The sequence below is a fragment of the Terrapene carolina genome, unplaced genomic scaffold (assembly GCF_002925995.2).
Source record: "Terrapene carolina triunguis isolate 2854851 unplaced genomic scaffold, T_m_triunguis-2.0 Scaffold242, whole genome shotgun sequence".
NCBI classification, from domain to species: domain Eukaryota; kingdom Metazoa; phylum Chordata; order Testudines; family Emydidae; genus Terrapene; species Terrapene triunguis.
In genome coordinates this window covers 4,168,945-4,192,052 of record NW_020664593.1, presented here as the reverse complement: position 1 = coordinate 4,192,052, position 23,108 = coordinate 4,168,945, and the positions used below count along the sequence as shown (strand labels likewise).

General features: G+C 41.6%; 1 protein-coding gene across 2 annotated transcripts in view; it reads right to left on the bottom strand.

Moving 5' to 3' along the window:
- GSK3B (glycogen synthase kinase 3 beta) overlaps positions 1–23,108 on the bottom strand; it is a 253,978-nt gene that overhangs the window by 95,726 nt on the left and 135,144 nt on the right. For both annotated transcript variants that reach the window (XM_024202437.2, XM_024202439.2), the window contains exons 4-6: positions 14,442–14,552; positions 5,792–5,922; positions 1,314–1,420 (exon numbers count right to left, since the gene is read on the bottom strand). In XM_024202437.2, coding sequence (XP_024058205.1) covers positions 1,314–1,420; positions 5,792–5,922; positions 14,442–14,552 — 349 coding nt within the window. The remainder of the gene's footprint in view (positions 1–1,313; positions 1,421–5,791; positions 5,923–14,441; positions 14,553–23,108) is intronic.

The window sequence follows — 23,108 nt, the reverse complement described above, 5'->3', positions numbered from 1 at the left end:
CCCCCCGGACGCTATTTTTAGCTCAAAAATCCGGACATGTCCGGGGGAATCCGGACGAATGGTAATCCTATAGAAACTAAGTGCTTGTATTTCTACTGGATTCATCACAGGTCTAAGCAAAAACCGTGGGTGCTGCCTGTGGCTGTCTAGACTAGGAAAAAAGATTTTTTTTTTTTAAATTACGTTAGCTAACCTGTTTAATTAGTTTTTAAACACCACTAAGCACTTGGTGTATGACAGGGCTTAACGCCTTTAAAATATGCTAACTGGTTACAGTCAGTCCTAGACTCTTCCCAGGCTTGACCATGACCACCTAACATTTTTAAAGGTGTTACATCTTGCCTACACTAGGTACTAAGAAACATTTTAAAATGTGATCACTAGTATGTTTTTAAAAGCACCTCCTTCTCCTGGTGCAAACAAGGCCCATATGAAAACACTCAATCACTTGGAATAGACATACGAAGTCCTCAGATCAGGAAGCTTGAGATCTGAATTATGACCCCTTTAATGCCAGCCCACATACAGCGTCCCCATGTATTCTGTGATTTAGAAACCAAAACTACCAACATTGTTAACTATTTCATTGCTGTTCATTTTAGCAGAAATCTATTGCCGCCTATGCCTCCACAGGTACCAGAAGCCCCGAGTCTTCACTCTCTGGCTAACGAAAGTGCCAGCTTCCTTGACAGCTTCTATGATGCAGTTATTAGTTATCTAAACAAAAAAAATAATCTTTGACATTTTGAAAACTTGAGGTGTGGGGACAGCATAAAATAAGTTGAATATCAAAATAAACAAATAGGGTTATTACATGGATTATATTATTCTTTTTCATATTTGATTTAAATTGTTGAGATTTTTTTATGTCCTATAAACTACACAGATCCTTGCCCAGAGTTTTTCCAAGACACCAACACCCAAATCCATTTTCTTTATTATTAAAAATATTTAATAAAATTCAACCAAACACTTGAGCAAGAAAACTGCTCCACTGAAATTGTTTGGACAGCTCAAAAAAAACCCCAACTGTTTGAAGTTTGACTTTTAGCCAAACATGAATAACTTCCCAACCCACACTGAAGTCTAGAAGCGAGAAAATCATGTAGTGATAACTTCAGAAACATGAACGGACATGCATTTACTTCAAGAACAATCTTTGACCACCTATAACCAGATCCTCCTTTCAAGGGTCACACTTGAGCACTTTGGGACAGTTATAAACTTATTTATAAATCTATTTTGTTCACAATAAAAGCAATCAAAAACAGTGCAGTCAGTACAGAGTGCAATACACAAAAAGATATACATACCTATACTGGAGGTATAATCGGTGGCTCCAAAGATCAACTCTGGTGCCCTGTAGTACCGAGAGCAGATGTAAGAGACATTAGGCTCTCCGCGAACCAGCTGCTTTGCACTAGAGAGAAGCAAAACAGAGATTCTCCTTTAGTGTCAGAAGATTTTACCACACTTCAGCACAGGCAAACGTAGTTATTTCTCTCTCCCCCTCCCCCCATTTCCAAACTATTCTGTATTGATGCTGTGATGTTACACCCCATATTCTTCATAGAAATATTGTTATATGAATATGGCATAACTAAGATATGCTTTATGCAAGATGCCTCATGTACGATATCAATGGAAAGGTTATGATTTACTGAATGTGATTATCCAATTTATATGCTTGTGTCATTTCTGCATCTAAAGTTAGGAATATGGACTATGTAACAATTACAACTGGGTGTGAATTGGGAAGACACCCACCGGACAACAGGTCACCAGATTTGATGGGCCATTAGGAAGAAGCAACAAGACTGTGAAGATACTAATCTTTCTCCTTCCTGGGAGGCGTCCTGGGACATAGCTGTGACACTACTAGGTCAGGTGGTCTTGTCACCGGATACTAAACATTATCTTGGACTTCTTGTAACTTTCCACTAAAAGGAGAGGGGGGGTCAAGTTTGGGAAACAAAAGATCTCGTCTTATGTAAATCTTATTTAAGGGTGGAGAGGAAGGCAAACGGGACTCTCCTCCATTGCCTACCCAAGAATAAGGAGTGCTGAAAGAACCTGAAGGGACAAAGGAACTAACCTGAAGGGAAAGACAAGGGTGGGTCCAGTCTGTAAGAAGAAATAACTGGAACTCTGAGCTACAGAAACTCTGCATCCTGCCTAATTCAACATTTAGGGTGAGAAATTACATTTTGTAACCTGTTTCTTTAGTGAATCAAGCTTAGTTTGCATGTTTTGTTTTATTTGCTTAGTAATCTGCTTTGTTCTGTTTGCTATCCCTTATAATCGGCCTTTTATAGTTAATAAAATTTGTTTTATTATTAAACCCAGTTTATATAATTTCTAACTGGGGGGGAAAAGAAGTAGTGCCTATCCTCTCTTCACATTGAGGAAGAGGGTGACATTTTATGAGCTTACGCTGTGCAGATTTTTCTATACAGTGCAAGACAGTGTTATTTTGGGTTTATCTCCCAAAAGGGTGTGCATGTGAATGCTGGGGGAGCCCTCTCACACACAGCTGACTTCAGTCTGTGTCTGCAGCAGGGTGTGGCCCTACCTGTGTGTGTGCTGCAAGAGGCCAGAGAGCCTAATTCAGCAAAGCAGGGAGAGGGAATCCAGGCTGGTGGAGCAGGAGAGGCTCAGTGAAACCCCAGTACATCAGGTAGCATCCCGGACATGGGGGTCTAACCCATTACAGATGCATGTGACAAAGTCTTTTTTTTTTTTTAAACGGTCAAACCAACAGCCAGTTATCTTATAACACATTGGCCATGCCAAAGGACATCTTGAGCACAATCTAGCAGACAAATAGGTTCATATTCCTGGATAACACTATACTACTTTGCTGGGTGCAAAGATTTATTTACAGAGGATAAAGGCTTGACAGAGTCTGGTTCAGTCAAATTTAGTCAACTGTTGAGGTTCAAAACCCCCTACCACTCACTCACACCTAAATATCACCTTTCTTTATGATCACATCAGCACTCCTTTGGTTCTATACTGCTTAGGAAGGCATGGTAGGTTATTTTTATTTTTTGCAGTGGGACGAATAGGAGAAAGAGCAGACTGCAGGCATCTGACAATGGGCTCTGCCCTGACTTAACATTAAGGCTTTGTCTGCATTGCACAATGTCCATCTGGGCCCTAAACTACTGCAGAATTGCCTCTGTCAAAGCAGCAGTCACCTCAGGTAACATCCCCCCACCGAAGAAAATGAAGGAACTCAAGAAGTTTCATTTGCAACATCAGGCAATGAACATATCTATTACCTACTGTACTCCCACAGCTTTAGCTGATATAGATGGAAAACATTATATGGGGTGGGCAGCAGAAGCAAAGTGTGAACCACAGTAGCTTTTAGAAGATATAAGAACATGAGAACAGCTGTACTGGGTCAGACCAAAGGTCCATCCAGTCCAGTATTCTGTTTTCCAACAGTGGCCAATGCCAAGTGCCTCAGAGGGAATGAACAGAACAGGTGATCATCAAGTGATCTATCCCCTGTTGCCCATTTCCAGCTTCTGGCAAACAGAGGCTAGTGCTATCTACACTTCAGTATAATCATATTTTTGTAACCAGTTTGTGCCACACAGCTGAAATGATTAAAACAAACATAGCTGAGTTATGCCCACAGCATCTTTTTGTACAACACAACCATATATAAAATCAAGGGACAATAGGACAAACTCAGATCCAAATGAAGATTCCCCCACGTGGCAGGGCACTGAGTTACTACTACTGCTGCTCCAGTTGCTCTAAAGGCACATCAATGTAATTCATACTAATTATTTAGATTCTAAATAAAAGGGTTTTGCAAAATTAAATAAGTAGAAATGTAAATTTCCAAAGCCATGTTTTCAATGTATACTCAAACATTATACATTTTGTGTTTTACTGGATATTTGACCACTCTCGTCCTAGATGCAAATCTAGGGGTTTATCTCCTTCCATACATTTTCTTCTCCCTTCCCAACTCATCCTTTAGTTTTCTCGATCTTTAATTCTCCTTCTGCAGTCTCCTGGACCATATGAAACCCCAATGTATATTCTTGAGAGAAGATTCACTCCAGGTTTCAGAATTTAGCCCCAATCTAACAAAGAGCTTCTACTGAATGCTCCTGATTACTTTATTTTTAAATGATAGCAATATGGGTTAATTGGTGTGGGGCTCTTTCTGGAGGGTGGCAGACAAGACATTTAGTATCTGTCAAATTCTAAAAGTAGCATTCTCCCTGTTTTGCCTTAAGGTGATTGATTCCTTCTCCTTTGGTGTTAGCTTCATGTATTGTAATCTTTTAAAAAGAGATTTTTGTGTCTCAAACATGTGAGTTATACTTGAACACACATTTTGGGTTGGATCATCATCATTCAAAAAAGCAATGCAGCTTAAAAAGAGTTGGTAATCTGATGCTGTCCATATGCTGTGGAAGCAATTCAAATCAAATGCTCAGTTACACTGACACAAACAACCCCCCTTCCCCCCCGCCCCCCCAATATTTAGTCTTTTTCTCCTTTAACCTGATCTGAAACTCCTATTTTTTTCATGGAGCATCCTATGTAGCTAAATAGTGTTAGCTTAATTTTGCCTGTAAAAAAAGTTTTAGTCCATCATTCTTATTTTAACAGTCTTCTGTTACAATCTCAGGAGAAGATTCCTGAACCACCGGGCATGAATCTATAGCGCTTCAAACACCACTCAAAGTACCAATTTACAATAATCAAGCTAGTTTAGCAACAACTGCTCTGGTGACATCTCATACACACATACTCTCCAAGTTACTTAAGTCTACTACAGTTAAAGGGACTCAGAGAAAGGAAGTGGATTTCTGACTTCTACCAGTGATCTTGCCCACGTAAAGAGATTTACAGCTTTAAGCATCTAATGACAATCCTGCTCTATGGATACCAGAAAAAGAATGTGCCTTTTGACAAAAGACTTGTAAATCCCAGTATCTAAGACCCTTAGTTAAAAGTCTATTATCTCTGGCTGACTAAGTCCTGTGGTATTTGAAATACTATACTAATTGGTATAAACATGGATTCAGAACATACATATTCAAGAAGTACTGGATTAGCATTATATTTTTCTATTGGGGTTATTATATCACACCCATCACCCAATAGTTAAACTCGGATAGCTGTTCTTTCCTAGCCACTATATTTTCTCTTCACATCTGTATACTTTTTTTTTTAAACATACCTGTACAATTTCTTGTTTTGATTTTTTTAATTCCCTTTCTTTCTGAATCCTCTTGCATTCACCCAATCCCTTTCTCTCTCTGAGATAATTATACACACACACACACACACACACACACACACACACACACACACAAATGGCAGGAAAAGGGGGAGGATTGAGATAAAAAGCCTCTGTGCTCAGCCTTTTCCAACTAGAAGGGAACCCTATTACGATACTGTTCTATGTAATATAAAAAGTCTCTGTGTCGAATTAGGTCACGGTTCTCTTCAGATAAATTAGTTTTAATCAGGCTTTGGAATACAAAGAGCTTGTCTGCACTAGAAAAACTTTGCTGGCATAGCTACACTGGCAAGCCCTTCTAGTGTAGACACAGTTTATACTAGTATAAAAGTGCTTCTGTAGTACCAGAGACATAAGGTATACTGGCACTTTTATACTGTCATAAGTGTGTCTACATCAGGGCTTATACTGGCATAATTATGTCAGTAATGAAAAATCACATCCCTAAGTAATTTAGCTATGCCAGTATAAGTGTTAAGTGTACTGTAGACCAGGCCAAAGAGACAGACTTACCTTCCAAAGTCACAGAGTTTTAGGACAGCTGTATCAGGGTCCAGCAAGAGGTTCTGTGGTTTTATATCCCGATGGCAGATTCCAAAGGAATGGATATAGGCTAAACTCCGGAACAGCTGATACATGTACAACTGGAACACAAACAGACAAGGTATAATGTACAACTTCCTTGTAACAAAGAGTGGGGTGGGGGGGGAGAAGGAGTGGGAGAGAGATTAGCATACTAAAAACCCTACATAGTAAGCCAGAGTGAATTCTACAGCATACCAATAAAAAAAAAAAAAAACTAGACAAAATTTAAAGCAATGTTGGCAAGACGAGTAAGGCCTAAATGTTGGACTTCACTTTTCTTCCCTTCCACACAACCTCAACACTTCTTTGTTCAAGTCAGTGTAATTTGTTATGCAAGTATTCCTTGACCTTTCAAAAACAAAAATGTTTTATTCGTAAAGAATATTCATGACAGCAGTCCAGCATTCACAAGCAACCCTACAAGGAATGATGGCTGACAGAGAGAAAAAACACACAGCAAATAGAAATATTTCCATGTCAGATTTCTCAAGTCCTGTCTATATTAGGTGAAGAGGCAGCGTGACAAATTCTTGAATGGAACCCTTGAGCTTGCTACACTGGTACAACTTAGTGCATCCACACACAACACCCACACCAAGCAACTTTCTAGTGTTGGTTGTCCTAGCAATTTGCATTGCTTGGGATGGCCTTTAGATCAAATCTAGAGGAAAGAGTAAAATCTAGATATTTTGAAACTGTCCCGAAGTCCTTGCTCCCAGCAATGGCGCCAAGCACTATGAAAATGAACATTGGTTACTTGTAACTGAAGTTCTTCAAGACACATGCTACATAGTCATGAGACGCACTAGCCACGTACAGCTCAGATGGTGGAACCTAGCTAGCAATGCCTTCTGGAGTGTGGAGCCTTTTGGAACTCTGGCCATCTCAGTTCCTTCCCACCTCTGGTCCAGGTTATAATTAAGACTCCCAAGGAAGAGGGGAAGGTGAGTATGGGGTGTGAATATGTAGAGTCCCACCTCAAAGAATTTTGGTCACGAGTAACTTTCATTTTTCCTTTGAGTGGCCTCTGCATACTCCTTTATGAAAGGGATTCTCTGAGAAGGCTGTAACAGTGGGGCATTTTCTGGTTTATCATGAAAGACTTCTGAAGAGAGTACACATGCAAAGGATGGCAATGACTAGATGATCATTTGATGGGCCTTATTAACCATTCATCGAGATACAGGAACACAAATTCCTCTTTTCTTAGGTGAGCTGCCACTGCCAATAGACATTTAATAAATGCCACGAGACAGGAGAAAGTTCAAATGGAAGGCCCTTGTATTGAAAATAGTCTTCTCTCCACTGTGAATCAAAGGTACTTCTGATATACATGACTTGCAGCAATGTGAAAGTAGGCATCTTTCAAATCAATGGCAGAAAACCAGTCTTTTGGAGAAAGGGAGGGTATGATAGAGCTAGGGTTAACATATGGAAATGGAACTTCCTGAGAGATGTATTGAGTTTCCTGAGGTCTAGAATCAGTCAAAGGCCTCCATCTTTCTTGGAGATTATGAAATACCTTCCATAAAATCCTGTGCGCCTTGAATCTCCCTGGTACCTCTTCTACAACTCCCATTTTGAGTAAAGCCAGAACCTCGTTTTTTAACAAGTTCTTATGAGAGGCGTTCCTGAACAGAAACAGGGAGGGTGAGTTGGAAGAGGCAAAGTATTCAAATTGAATCAAATACCCAGTGCGGATGAGTTCTAAAATCCACCTGTCCATAATTATAGAAGTCCAATAGTAGAAATATTGATAAAGTAGCCCTCTGAAGAGGGAAAAGTAAGCATCGGTCAAGACTGGATTGCAGTCCTTATGAAATGCCTTAAACCTGTGGGCTAAGGTTCAACACCATAGCTGCCAAAGATGTTTGCTTACCTTTTGCCCTTGTTTTGAAGTTTCTTCTCCTCTGCTGGAAAGACTGTTGAGGAGGATATTGCTGTTGGCAATAATATCTCCTCTGTACTGGAAAAAAAAGGGAAGATGGCAATGAAGGAAGCTATCTTTGGTACCTAAATACTGGTAGTCCTGGTCTTCTCTGGGCTTGCTGCATAATTTGTTTTCTTCATCTTCTCCAGAAAGTCATTAGTCTTGGTACTAAATAGACCTTCTCTTTCAAAGGGAAAGTCTTCTACATCAGCTTTAGTTTCTCGGGGTCGTCTAGAAAATTTGAGCGAGACATGTCAAAGAGGAATTGCAGATACTACAGTTTTAGCTGTCTACTCTGAAGAATCAAAAGATGCTTGCAATGCACGCTTTACTACTACTTGCTGGCTCTCTGTAGCAAAAGCATTAGCAAGTTTCTTTTGTTGATCTGGCATAGCCTTTTAGTAAAGGCTGACATTTTCTTCCAAAGACAGTATTGGTAATGTGCCAGAACAACTTGGTAGTTCACAACCCTTAAGGTCTACATAGAAGAGAACTGTTCTTCCGAGTTCATCCATCATCATTTTGTGTTTCTCCAAGAGAGTAAAGTAAACTGAACCACTCTTAGATCTTTAAACAGCTGCTTCCACTACTAAGGAATCTGACACCAGGAGAGTATGAAAGAAATTCCCTCCTGGGTAAATGATATAAACTAAGCTAATACCTGAAAGGCTGCATTCTCCTTTGATGGAGATGTGGCAGTGCAGACACCTAGGATCTCTTCAGGAGATATCCATTGTCAGTTTCAAGATATAATTCTTCAAACTCCTGAAGGGCGATCTGTTCCTCTACATCAGACAAAAAATCATGCATTAGAGCAGGAGACTGGTCTCCTTTCTTATGTGATATCAATAGATCCTTTTGACAGGTTTCAGAGTAGCAGCCGTGTTAGTCTGTATCCGCAAGAAGAACAGGAGTACTTGTGGCACCTTAGAGACTAACAAATTTATTAGAGCATAAGCTTTCGTGGGCTACAACCCACTTGCTTATGCTCTAATAAATTTGTTAGTCTCTAAGGTGCCACAAGTACTCCTGTTCTTCTTGCCAATAGATCCTGTATCTTTAGTTCTGTAATGCCTGGTTCCAATGGTACTGGTGACTGAAGATATCCACTATACCCTTCGTGCTGCAGATCTGGTTAGTAAGATGGAGTTGACCAATAAGACCATCTCTGTGCCTTGGGAGCATTCTCCAATCCATATTTGGGTCCAATTCATAATATGATCCCACCACGGGGGTTCTCTGAGAAAGGTTGAGAGCCCAATCATTTTCTCTTTAATGGTGGACAGAACAAAGATGGCACCTGCCACTCTTAGACATAATCAGGTGCCAAGATGCGATAGCAGTGGATCCAATATAGGAAAGAAACCTACTGGGGACCCCAATGCTGTTTTAGGGGGATGGAAGAGGAGAAGAAATTTGTTGTTCTTTTACCCTTCTGTTCCCTACGACAGTCAAATCTAGAGAGGAGTTCCTTCTCTTCTGTAGTTCTCTCTCTAAATTTAATTGAGGAGGGGGCATTGGAGCAGAATGATGGATTTGTGCCAGTCCCGTCAGAGAGGGTTGGGTAAGGGAATCGGAACAGATACTCAGATCTGATACTATCTTTTGCTGCCTCTTTGTCTTGATAAGTGAATCTTTGGATCCTTCGATTTTCCTACTGGATCAAAGTCTCTGGCAACCAGCGTGACAGCTGGATCTGGTGTCACAGCTGCGTGTTTCTTAGCTCTATTTCCAGAGTCTTTACACAATGGTCCTCTACTTGACTCCAATGTAGTAGGATCCGAGGAGCTTCTCGTTTGTGGGTTGGCTCTCCTTACAGAAGCTGTGACTGATGGCCATCTCACGATGACTCTCTTAATAGATTTCTGATATGTAGGTTTATGTAAATCGACTCGTCCTTCGATGCATCCAGTGCCAAGACTGGTGTATATCACTTCTTGGAACTGACCTTATTACCCAATCTGGCAGGCAGAGCTGCAATTGCTTCCTTGAAGGCGATTACTTGTAGTCCATTCTGTCTCTTCTTCTCTACTCTCAGGGTAAAGATGTTGCAGATGGAGCACCTGGAGGGTGAATGTCCTTCACTAAGGCAGGCAAGACACAGTGTATGAGCATCCAATGCTAGAAAGACTGAAGCGCAGAATCCACATTGTTTAAAGCTTTATTTGTTTTTATTTTTGGATCTGGCAGCAGGTCTTAATACAGACCCAAAGCTTCTGAATGCTACGCTATCGAACACAAAAAAAGCTAATTAAACTAAAACGAGTAACTGTATCTAAAACTAGCATTTCGTAACTAACTGGGCTTTATCTAAGAGAAAGATCCAAACATGAGTTCTGGGTAGATTCCTGATTCATTCCAGTTGCACAGAGTTGGACGGAACAGAGAGCTAACGCAACGAACCCCTTTTACAGCCTCATCCATACAATGTGGAAAGTAGGGCAAGAGGAGTGCATGAGCACTCAAATGGACACCACTATCAAGGTCCCACCATTTGAGTTGCCCATGGCTGGTGCATCATGAGTGGGCATATGCAGGAGCCACTCGAAGGAGAATAGGTGCTTCAGGAGTTCCAGAATGCATTGTTGCAATTGTGACTGTAGGATGTACTGTGTGAGGAAGTGCCAAAATGGTTCTGCTTAAAAACATACTCGTGAGAAAGAGCACTGGGCCATTGCAAAAACCAAGGATGGGAAAACCCATCATTTCATGCAGAGAATGTTCCTCAATGCCCTCCATGCATTGTGTAAACAAACCCTAGAGGGGATGTTATAAATACTGAGGACTGCACACACAAAGTCTGCAGAAATATTTAACCATAACCCTGTTAAACAGTCCTGTGTGTGTCCTTCATTTACTACTCGGAGCTGATCACCAAGGTATCATGGTGTTTACAAACCAAAATGTGCACTTCTTTAACCAACCTCCTCTTACTCTCTACAGTTTCATTCAATGGCGGTGAATCACATCCACTAGACTGAGACCACTCTGCCTGAATAAGGTACAAACAAGAAATGCAGCTGTAAGGGACAAAGTTTTTCCATGCAAAAATGTATGCAATCCTGGTGATCAGCAGCAATGGAAAAATAAAGTAGACCAGGAGAGCTTAACACAGTGTTAGCAAAATATTCTTGTTGGTTAAAGTTTGTGTTAGTGGAACTGTGCTATTTTGAAGGTGGACTAAAATCTCATCATTATGGTGGGTGGGGGGAAGCAGAATGGTGCAGGTAAAGGCATTGTCAAGGTTCAGTTTGAATTGCACAGCCTCTACAAAGCCTCTAAATATTACATCGGTTTTTACTCTTACTGATAACATACAATTAATCAGGGCCAGAAGTAGTTGAGCACCCATTTCTCCTTATTCCGTGGGACAGCAGGTTCATTTTTAACTGTAGTGGGGATCTCTCTACATATCTCAAATGGTTAGGAGGTAGGGAAGAGAGAAAGGGAGACTGAGTTTTTCAATTTAACTATGATAATTTGTTGGACACCCAGTCCCAAGTAAAATACAATTACCACTCTAAATTGATCTCTTTTGCTTCTACTGTCTAGCTGCCTGTCCCAATTGCAGTCCTGAGGTATGGTCCAATACATCTAGAGGGAAATTTTAAAGACCATCTGTAGCGGGGTGGACACCCGCTCCTGCCTGAAAGGGCCTGAAACAGCCCTGGGAGAAGGCTGTGGCAGGGAGAAGCAGCTACTGGGCTGATTGGGGAAGTAGCTGCACTTGGGCCACACCCCAATCTGAGCCCAGCTGGCCTATATAAAGAGGCTGGGAGCCAGGAGCTCAACAGAGTCTCTCTCTGCGTTCAGGGAGAGAAGGACCTGGCTGCAGGGAGCTAGACACAGAGTACCTGGGTGGAGCAGGGCTGGGGAAAGGCTGAGGAGCTGGGGAGCTCCAGCCTGGAAAGCCCCAGGCTGCGGCCTAGGAGTAGGCCAAGGGGTACAGGGGGTTGCAGAGGGCGGCCCAGGGCTAGTCCAAGACAGCAGGTCCAAACCAACCTTGCCGGTGATGAGTGGCTGATACTGCAGTCTGCCCCAGGGAGCGGGGGCTAGTTGGTGACTGGCAGTGGCCTAGTGCTGAGGCAAGGTGGGGACAGTGGGTGGGGGTTCCCCAGGGAGGGGAGACTCAGATCTGTGGGGTACTGCCAGGGGGCAGCATCCCAGTAATAGGGGCACCGGGTCCTGGGAGGGACACGGGCGCCAGAAGACGACAAGGCGGATCACCGGCCTGCAGAGGGCGCTCCAGAGGCTGGTGAGCTAATTCCCTGGACGACCAGCAGGAGGTGCCGCAGGGGTGAGTCCGGACCTTCTACACCATCCCTCTCTGGTTTTACTTTTAACCTCTACAACAATTCTCTGCCGTACCCCACTTCCAGTGATTCTTGTATGCTGTCTTTCCACCAGTCAATTGAGCTGTGTCCCGACATCCCCACCTCCCTCCACCCAGAGTTTTACTTTTAAAGCTCTGGGTGGAAGAAGGTGAGCACAGTCACTACTGCTTGGAGTGACTTCACTTGGAGTGGGAACAACTAACCACGCTAAATAGAAGTATCCACTCTCCTCCTACTCAAAACTCTAGTCTAACACATGATAGCTACAAACATGGGAATGGGGAATTGCTCTGAAGCTGTTCACCTACCTGAGAGCTCTACCTGGCAGATTACTGGCCAAAGCAAGCATGTCCAGTTGCAAAGCAGGATCCTTCTGCCTACCTTTGGCTGCCTTCAGAGTTGTGTTCAAGGTCTTTTAATTGGTAGGTATAGCAATAAGGTCGTATCTGTCTCAATTTTATCACTAACTATTCTTTGTGGATTTTTTTCTTTCCCTCCCCCCGGCCCATTTCTGTCAACAGCCTGAATACTGTCCGGCCTCCAGGTTCAAGTTAGTTTTTGTTATTTTATAGCACCCCAGATACACCATTAGGAGATGTTAACTTTAAAATGCAATAATTACAAACAAGTCAAATTTGTTGTCTGAATTTCCCTTTATAAATATACAAGTATTTTGTAAGTTTTCTCCAAAAAGTCTAAGAGTGTTCTTTATTACCCGAGGAGTCAAAAACTGGTATATACAAAATTTAGTATGATGCCCTCTCTCAGAATACAACTGGATGCAATTTGTATTTTTTTGTTGTTGTTATTTTACATTGTTACTTTCTTATCTTCCATATTATATAATGTTAGAAGCTGTATGTCAGAATCGTAAGACTGGAAGGGACCTCAAGAGGTCATCTAGTCCAGTCCCCTGCACTCATGACAGGACTAAATTTATCTAGACCATCCCTGACAGGTGTTTGTCTAACCTGCTCTTAAAAATCTCCATTGCGGAATCTCCATCATTCTCTCTAGGCAATTTATTCCAGTGCTTAACTACCCTGACAGTTAGGAAGTTTTTCCTAATGTTCAACTTAAACCACCCTTGCTGCAATTCAAGCCCTTTACTTCTTGTCTTATCCTCAGAGGTTAAGGAGAACAATTTTTATGCCTCCTCCTTGTAGCAACCTTTTATGTACTTAGAAACTGTTATGTCCCCTCTCAGTCACCTCTTCTCCAGACTTAACAAACCCAGTTTTTTCAATCTTCCCTCACAGATCATGTTTTCTAGACCTTTAACCATTTTTATTGCTCTTCTCAACTTTCTCCAATTTGTCCACATCGTTCCTGAAATGTGGCACCCAGAACTGGACACAATACTCCAGTTGAGGTCTAATCAGCGTGGAGTAGAGCGGAAGAATTACGTCTCGTGTCTTGCTTACAAGACTCCTGCTAATACATCCCAGAATGAAGTTTGCTTTTTTGGCAACAGTGTCACACTGTTGACTCATAATTAGTTTGTGATCCACTATGAACCCCAGATCCCTCTCTCTGCTGTACTCCTTCTTAGGCACTCAATTCCCATTTTGTATGTGTACAACTGATTATTCATTCCTAAGTGGAGTAAAGTATGTTCTACTTTATATGTATAATTTTAGTACATACCTCCACTACCAGAATTCACATTGTGGACAGCTCCAATGAGGCTTAACAGTTTTTTGACTTATTTGGTAATAAAACTCTGACACTACCCTACCTTGCTAAGTTATCCTTCAAAATAAATAAATAAATAAAATAAATAAAAATCTACAGATAGTGCTCAGGTAAAACCAGTTTCCCCAGAGTGTGTATGTAGGAAAGCCATGAGCATTTAAACTTAAGAACCTTTAAGCAGGATATGATCTTATTGTAATTGCAAACACCTGAAAATGTTTAACAGCATAAGATCCAAATAACTGGGCAAATTCTGGAGGGCATACAGTTAAATTGTAAACATACTACTTCAACAACAGCCCAGATACATTGATTTGTCTCTGGGACAAAACATCACTGCTGGGTTATCATTTCTCTTAAAATGTAGGAGTCTAAACAACAGCACAGAGTGTTGCTGAAACTTGCTACCTTAAACTTTTTATACACACAGTTAGGCTCCAACAATTTCCTCTTATAATCATTTCTTTTTATAGATCTTGCTGCCTTGAAATAAACCCTTCACTGTTTAATCTACCCTGCAGTTTAGTGTGAGAATTTAAAGTTCAGGTTGGGGAAAACTAACCACAATTAGAAATGTTATGTTACAGCAAACTTCCTATTTCAATTTATAATTACCTACCTTGACATAGATCATAGGGAGTGTCTGTTTGGCCCGACTATAATGTCTGGCAACTCTGTATACTGTTTCAGGAACGTAGTCCAGCACCAAGTTGAGGTACACCTCGTCTTTCTGGAAGAGAGAACAGAAGAAATAATTAGGAAAAGATTCAAAACAGGGAAATGCAAGAACAGTATTCAAGACAGCTGTCAGCTTAAGAAATACACTAGCTTGCAAGGTTCTAAGGTTTTAACAAAAGGTATGTCTACGCTCCAAAAGTGCATTATGTTAGAAAACATGCTGACATTTTTTTAAGCTAATGCAATGTTAAACATGAGTTGCCCATTACTGCTAAGTTACATTCAATATCATGCTAATTAAAACAGATTCGTTAACAGGTTTTCTAACGTGAGGCATTTTCCCAGAGCAAGTGAGGCCAAAGACCACTCTGCCCATTCAAGTCTCCATAAAAGATGTTTGGGGGAATGATATCTTCCATGTCACAATCTCACACTTTTTACAAGAATTGTTAACTTCAAATTCCCTGACACACCCAACTTAATTTCTTACTGATAAAGGGTTTTTTTTTTAATTCCAGCACACCTGAGAAAGGTTAACCTGATCCTGTTGAAATGGTAACATTGCTATAAGTATTTTGAGTACTAAAGAGATTTTTCTTTTCTCCAACAAAAACCCTAAGCATAATACAACAGAGCAAGAACAAAGCTTCAAGCATGATGTTTAACATTTCCAGCTTGTCAGTTTCAGAGAGTTCTGTAACCTAATTTCAAACTTCACACTGAGGTGGGAGAGGGATGAAAATCTGTGACCTCACATAAGGGGTCTTGATTTTAACTCTTGCCCATCTTAAATTATTCGTGTTAAGAGGAATTACATGAAATGAGACATCACGTTCACACAGTGATTAATTTAACTAGAAATTAGCCAGGAACAGTCAACATGGATTCACCAAGGGCAAATCATGCCTAACCAAGCTGACTGCCTTCTATAACGAGATAACTGGCTCTGTGGATATGGGGAAAGCAGTGGACACGATATCTTGACTTTAGCAAAGCTTTTGATACGGTCTCCCACAGTATTCTTGCCAGCAAGTTAAAAAAGTATGGATTGGATTAATGGACTATAAGGTGGATAGAAAGCTATCTAGATCGTCAGGCTCAACGGGTAGTGATCAACGGCTCGATGTCTAGTTGGCAGCTGGTATCAAGCGGAGTGCCCCAGGGGTCGGTCCTGGGGCCGGTTTTGTTCAACATCTTCATTAATGATCTAGATGGTGGGATGGATTGCACCCTCAGCAAATTCACAGATTAAACTAAGCTGGGGGGAGAGGTAGATATACTGGAGGGTAACGATAGGGTCCAAAGTGACCTAGACAAATTGGAGGATTGGGCTAAAAAAAATCTGACGAGGTTCAACAAGGACAAGTGCAGAGTCCTGCACCTAAGATGGAAGAATCCCATGCACTGCTACAGGCTGGGGAACGACTGGCTAAGCAGCTGTTCTGCAGAAAAGGACCTGGGGATTACTGTGGACGAGAAGCTGGATATGAGTCAACAGTGTGTCCTTGTTGCCAAGAAGGCTACCGGCATATTGGGCTGCATTAGTAGGAGCATGGCCAGCAGATCGAGGGAAGTGATTATTCCCCTCTATTCGGCACTGGTGAGGCCACATCTGAAGTACTGCAACCAGTTTTGGGGTCTCCACTACAGAAAGGATGTGGACAAATAGGAGAGAGTCCAGCGGAGGTGAACAAATATGATTAGGGGACTGGGGCACATGACTTACGAGGAGAGGCTGAGGGAACTGGGCTTATTTAGTCTGCAGAAGAGAAGAGTGAGGGGGGATTTGATAGCAGCCTTCAACTACCTGAAGGGGGGTTCCAAAGAGGATGGAGCTAGGCAGTTCTCAGTGGTGGCAGATGACAGAACAAGAAGCAATGGTCTCAAGTTGCAGTGGGGGAGGTCTAAGTTGGATATTAGGAAAAACTATTTCACTAGGAGGGTGGTGAAGCACTGAAATGGTTACCTAGGGAAGTAGTGGAATCTCCATCCTTAGAGGTTTTTAAGGCCCGGCTTGACAAAGCCCTGGCTGGGATGATTTAGTTGGGGTTGGTCCCGCTTTGAACAGTGGGTTGGATTAGATGACCTCCTGAGGTCTCTTCCAACCCTAATCTTCTATGATTCTATAATTCAGCTGCTCATTTTCAGAGGCAAAATAGGCCCTAGAAGTCTCAAGTACTTTGATATAGACTTCCCACCCTATTCTGAAACTCAGAATTGTATAAACGTTTCCAACTATACAAACTAAGAATAACTAATATCGTTAATTGTCAAAAAAATAAAAACAGACAGAAGGGAAAGAAGTCAAGATTTTCTATGTTTGGTTCCCAAAACTATAGAGATATCTATAGAAAAAGATGACAGATTTCCATGACACTTAGAGAGGCCTCATGTGGATGGAAGTGGAGCACAGTACTCCCAGACTTCAGCTGGGACTCTTGTCACTAGTGGATCCTCTGGCTACACTTTTTAATTAATACCTCCCAATTTGAAAGAAAACCTCTAGATGCATTTGCAGTAGTCATTTAATCACAATTGTCCTAGTCTTAAATGCTGTGACTTAATTAGCCAATTACAGTGCACAACCTGTTGTGCTTCTCTCATAGCTCACTGAGTTATTTAAATTGTGTCTACTCTGCCCAAGCAAACAGCAGTGACCTCCAGTAAATAAAGAAAACATGGAGAATTTTTGACAACATATAACATACGCACATCATCATGTGTGCAAGAAACACATGGAGAATTTCTGGATTTTAGCATTTCACAAACTCAGAGGTGGGTCAGTATCATTACTTGAGGGCAAACATAAGTACTTTAAGGGGCATTTTGAGAGCATTTACTGGTACCGCTTAACCTAAAGAGGAGCCACCCTGCAAATCACTAATTACATTAGTCTTCTCTCCCAGAAATAAGTCATACTTTTGCTACCACTGGTTAAGTTCCACTGATGGTAGTGCCAGCATAGAAAAGGTTCCAATTTTGTTAAAAAAAAAACAAAAAAAAAAACAAAAAAAACAGTACTGTCTCTTTTATATCTGCTATGTCCAAAATGATTCAATATGAAGGTAAGTACCAGTCAGCCTCAGAAAGCCTACCTACATTAGCACTCACTCTATTGCTACCACAGGTAGCTACAACAGGACTTTTTGTAATCAGGACATACATTTTCTATAGAAATATAAAATTCAGTGTGACATTCAAATTTATACCATGTATACTCGTTCATAAGCCGAATTTTTAGTAAAAAAGGGAAGCATCAGAGAAGGGGTCGGCTTATGAATGGGTATAGAGAGAGGGAGAGGTGGGACACAGCCTCCCTCCCTCTCCCAACAGAGGGAGCAAGGAGAGGCAGCACAGCCAGCAGAGCCAGAAGGGAAGAGGCGGGGCCAGAGTCTCTGCTTCTGACCACGCTGCTCTCCCCCCAGCCTCCGAAGCTGGCACAGTCTCCCCTGGCCTGCCCCAGCTAAGGTGGGAAGGGATGGGAAAGGGAGAGTGTGGGAGTCCCGGGCTAGGGGTGGAGTCATGTGGGAAGTGGTCACAGGGGTTACTCCCCTGACCCCCAGCTTCTCCTCCTCACTAAATTTCCCCACCAGTTGCTGTCCCAGCCTGTCAGGGTAAGCAGCTTTGTTTACTTAGGTTTACCTCCGTGCCTCCGGACTCTCGAAGTAAACAAACCATCTCGGCCGGCCAGTGGCTTATCCTGATGGCCCGGGAGCCAAAGTTTGCCGACCCCTGAATTATAGGGTCGGCTTATGAATGGGTCATAAAAAATTTCCATTTTTATTTATCCATCTTGGGGGGCGGGGGGTCGACTTACAAACAAACTGGCTTATGATCGAGTATATACGGTACATACTTGATAAGAAGGCCTTGTACCTCAAGGGAGAAATTTCATTCTCATAAGTAAATAATTCTAATTGCCTCAGTATAGATATAGCCTTCTGAATATGTAATAGGATTTATTTTTAATGAGTGGGTGTGTGCAGTTATATAGGATACTTGTACCTTGGAGAAAAAAAAAAAATCATACTGGCAGTAAGGTACAGCACAAAGTACACTTATCAGGATGGAATACAATTATTTTTTACTCTAAAGACTCAAGAGCTCAGTGTCAAAAAACTTAAAAGGGAAATATTGGAGAGGTACACAAAATAATGAAAAGTATAGAAAAAGGAAACCTGACACTCCCATTTATTCTCTCTCCCTATACAAGAATAAATGAGAATAAAATGAAAAATGTAAAGAGAGAAAGTTTAAAATTAATAAACACTTTTCATGCAGTATATAATTAACCTGTGGAATTCACTGCCACAAGATAAAGTCCAACGACTTTGTGATACAGGTCTAGTTGACAATTTTCATTTGTGATTTATTTTGTTTTCATTCTGATTTTTATTTTCTGCTCTGCCAGATATAGGACTGTAATTCCACAGCAAGTGTTCCATTTCCATGAGTACAAAGCTCAGATCACCAGAATCCAGAGACCGTTTTAGACCCTCGAGTAAATATTTGCACATTTTTATTTTATTTACTACTTCGATTCCTTTCACTAATCCATGCCTGCAGACCTGCTTCTACTGTTGCTCTCTCTCCTTTTCTCTGATGGTAATAGCCTGTTCTCTCTTTTCCCACCTCCTCTTCTTCCTTCATCATCCCAGAAACTTTCCCACCTGTTTTTGCGGCCTTTTTTTGCTGCCAAAATGACTTGTATCTATCCATTGGCTCTTATCTCTTCCTGTAGTGTTGGTTTTGAGAATAAGGAAGGATGCCCTAGGCTATTGGTCAAACCTCAATTCTCACAGGTGTAGTGTCATGCCTATACATACATTCGCTCCATTTTTGTGAATTCCACCCCCCCCCCAAGCAGTGTGATCAGCTTTATTCAAAAATCTATACATTATAGTTTACATACTTCTGCTCCTATGTAAACATTCACACACATACACATGTATCATATACACATCTAGACTAACTGGCAAACAAACACTTCATATCTGTACATTCAGAGGTTTGAACCCTTAATTTACTGATGTGAAAGCAGCCCTGAAGTATAGGACACTTTTTAATCTTATACAGCCTACTATTCTCTCCTACCACAACCAAGTGGCATTTTAAAAGTGCACTACGCTAATAATTTTTTCATCAGCTAAAGATGAGTCAACTATTCTGAGTTAGCTCTCCTTGCAAATACCATGACGTGAATCTCATACATCACTCAAGATACTGTTGTAATACTTTTCATTATCTCTTCTTTGCAAACATAAAAATAGGGCCAAAGAAATCCACGAGTTTTCTGAATTTTCCTTTAGGAGGTTTGCTATGAGCTAGAAAGCGACATGACTGAAAAGCTCTCTTCCCGGATGATGTAACCTGGTTTGCTTGTCTCTTGCACTCTCTAAACCACAATTTACTGTGAGACAAGTGTGTCGCATAAGGGAACTGACTATTTTAAAGGGTTTGCCAGTTGGAGGCAATTACTCAAGGATCATGAATGGTTCCTGTCTTTCCATTACCAGAAACCCTCTTCATTCCTCATCACGCATTCCCCATGTGACCCACTTCCACACTACCATTCAACATCACTGGGCTGGGGAAGTAGAAGAGAGAAAGCAGATCAGTTAGAACAACATGTTTGCGGGGGTTTGTCTGAGATCCAGCAGGATCCAGAGCAGCTGGCATCACAGAAGTGGAGGGAATAAGGAGGAGGAGGTGGTGTTAGCATGGGTGAATGCACTTTTCCTTACAGCTGTTAGGATTGAATAAACCAAGATACCAGAGCTAGAGCTCCCGGATAAAGATCTGTCTGGGGATTGGTCCTGCTTTGAGCAGTGGGGTTGGACTGGATGACCTCCTGAGGTCCCTTCCAACCCTGATCTTCTATGATTCTATGACACTAACTGGTAATTCCTAGTTCTCGGGTGCTGAATGTGTAACTTTAGCATTACCTTAATGTAGTTTTTATGCAGTCTCTTGTGTTTTGTGTTAGGGCTCCAGGTGTATAGACCCTGCTATTGTCATTGACTTCTTTCAGAAGGTTCGTGCTTTGATCGTGCATCATTGGGTAAAATTTGTCTTGAATAGCAGGGCCTAGACTAGGGGTAGTCAATCATTTTTATTTTTTTTTTTAAATCAGGGTCCAAATTTCTTGGTCAAGGTATAGTTAAGGTCCAGACTCCCAAAGAAACATTTTTCATGCTGCAACATCAATAACAATAATGATAAGTAAATACAATTTTTGTGGTCCATTCAAAAGTGTGTGGTGGTCTGGATTTGGCCATGGCCCGCCTATTGACTATTCCTGCTCTTGACTTTAAAGATAAAAAGTCTAATCTTTCCAAAGAAATAATGGCTACTAGGAATAAATATGAACCCTTTCCAGAAGTGCATGCTGCGAGGGGATGCAACCCTGTGCTCTGGGTATTCTTAAACCTCTGACTGCCAGAAGCTGGGACTGGACAACAGGGGATGGATCACTTAATTGTCTTGTTCATTCGCTCTGAAGCATCTGGCACTGGCCTCTGTCAGAACACAGGTTACTGGGCTAGATGGATCATTGGTCTGATCCATTATTATCATTCTTATGTTCTTAAGAAGCCTTAAAGAGCACTCTTGTGAAGTTGTGCTTTCTTGCATTGAAAATGCCCCTTACACCCATTGGATATGGGAAGGAATCCATCACTCCAGTATAATGTAACTTTTACCCATGTTTAGCTGTAGGTCCAAGCTGTCTATTGCGGTAGTAGATGGGGTTGGTACGACTGTTTACTTTGGTATATAGAAATGAGCTCCTTGTGGTTTTGTTGGTTAATTTAGCATTTGGGAGGGTTTGATAAAGAATAACCTAGGTCCTAGATGGGAAGGAGCTCCTCCATATTGAATGTGATCCAAAAGTAGAACTTCAAAGGAAGGTTGCATTGGTACCTAAACTGACTTCTCAGTTTGCAGTAGCATTGGCCAAAATATTCAAAAACAACGAAAAGGTGGGCTCAGAAGACCAGATTTAGGTGTATAACCATGAGATTTTCAACAGTGCTTAAGTTAGGAGCACAATTCTCATTCAAGTCAATGGGATTTGTGCTACTAAATCACTTAAGCCATTTCCCCACACACACCCAACATCTTCAAGGCAGTTGCCAAGTGGAGTGGCTTCAAGAACTATGAACTTGTGGACAGGGCAGCTGGGTTGCCTGTTTCATGTTGAAGAGCAGAATCTTCTTTTTGGTGCTGAAAAGATGGTTCTGCTCTGCAGTCCTAAGTGATGCTATATAGGAGGAAAGGGGGAGGTGTGTTCTCTTCTCCGTCTCCAGGCAAGTCAGTCCCAGGTTGAGAAAGTGGCTGCAAAGGTTCCATCCACAGTGTACTTTGAAGGCTTGAACTTGATGCTAACAAGCTTGTTTGGCCATCAGCAGGCACCTCCTTTCTGCCTCTGAGCTGATCCCAAACACACGGAGAGGCTTATGAGCATATCATTAGCAACTTTTAAATTAATGGAACCCAGGCACAAAAGATGGCTGAATCCCAACTTAGGGAGTGAGAGGAGAGGACTCACTACAAAGACCTTGCTCTGAGGAGCCATGACTAAATGGAGGTGAAGAGAATTTGCTTTCTAAAGAGATGGGGGTGAGGTATTTACACCCAGGCTAATGTTTTGCTGGTTTGGCTTTGAAGCAATATACAAACAGAGCTGGTTTGCAAAAACTTTCAAAGGCGAACAATTGTCCCATTTACAGTACTCCCCTCCCCCACCCCCTTACTGGAAAGAAATTAGCTTGTACTGGTGGATAGGAACGTTATTCTCTTTGGTAGACTGGAACTTTCCGGAGGACCTGCAGTGAGCTCTCACACTTGAAATCTTTGGGAGTGGCCAGCTGAAGTTCTTGCGATTGCTGCTGTTTTAAAGCAGAAACATAATGGGAGCAAAACGTATTTCCAGGTCAGCTTGTTGGTGCTATCTGCCACCTATATTCTGAAAGGAAATTTGCGTCTTGCTATGTATTGGTCTTTGGACAGTGTGGTATTTCCTGAGCAATTAGTGTTTAGTACGCTGTCCTCTGTTCATTTCAACCCAATTGGCTGTACTACACAGGGATTCTGAAACAATTCCATAATGTGGCCCACATCTTTGTAGAAAAAAGGTCTTAAAAGCTGCTTTCTACCCTCTGTTCACATTCACACATCATTGTGGCAACTATATGCCTACATGGAAAAGTAACAAAGCATTTAATATATTTAGCTGCCTTTAAAGCTGTTTAGCAGCTGGAAATAAAGAGAAGCCAACACCAATTGACTAGCCACTTCTCCACAGTCTGCAAGCGGGTGATTGAGTGGACCGCTAGTGGTCAGCAGAACTGTCTGGGAACTTCTGCTATAAAGGAATCACTTCATATGCTGCCAACATACACTTGTGTCTCAGAAATGGCTGCATTACCAGTGCACGCCACTTAGATGCTGGCTTAGGGTAGGAATGGAAGATGAGTATTACACCCAACTGAAACTACAAGTGCTCCTTATATATGCAACATGTACCATCATTACTCAAGCCAGAATTTAGCTGCGTCACGGGGACTGTTACCCCTCACGTTCGTGGAATGTCATGGGGGTTTTGATC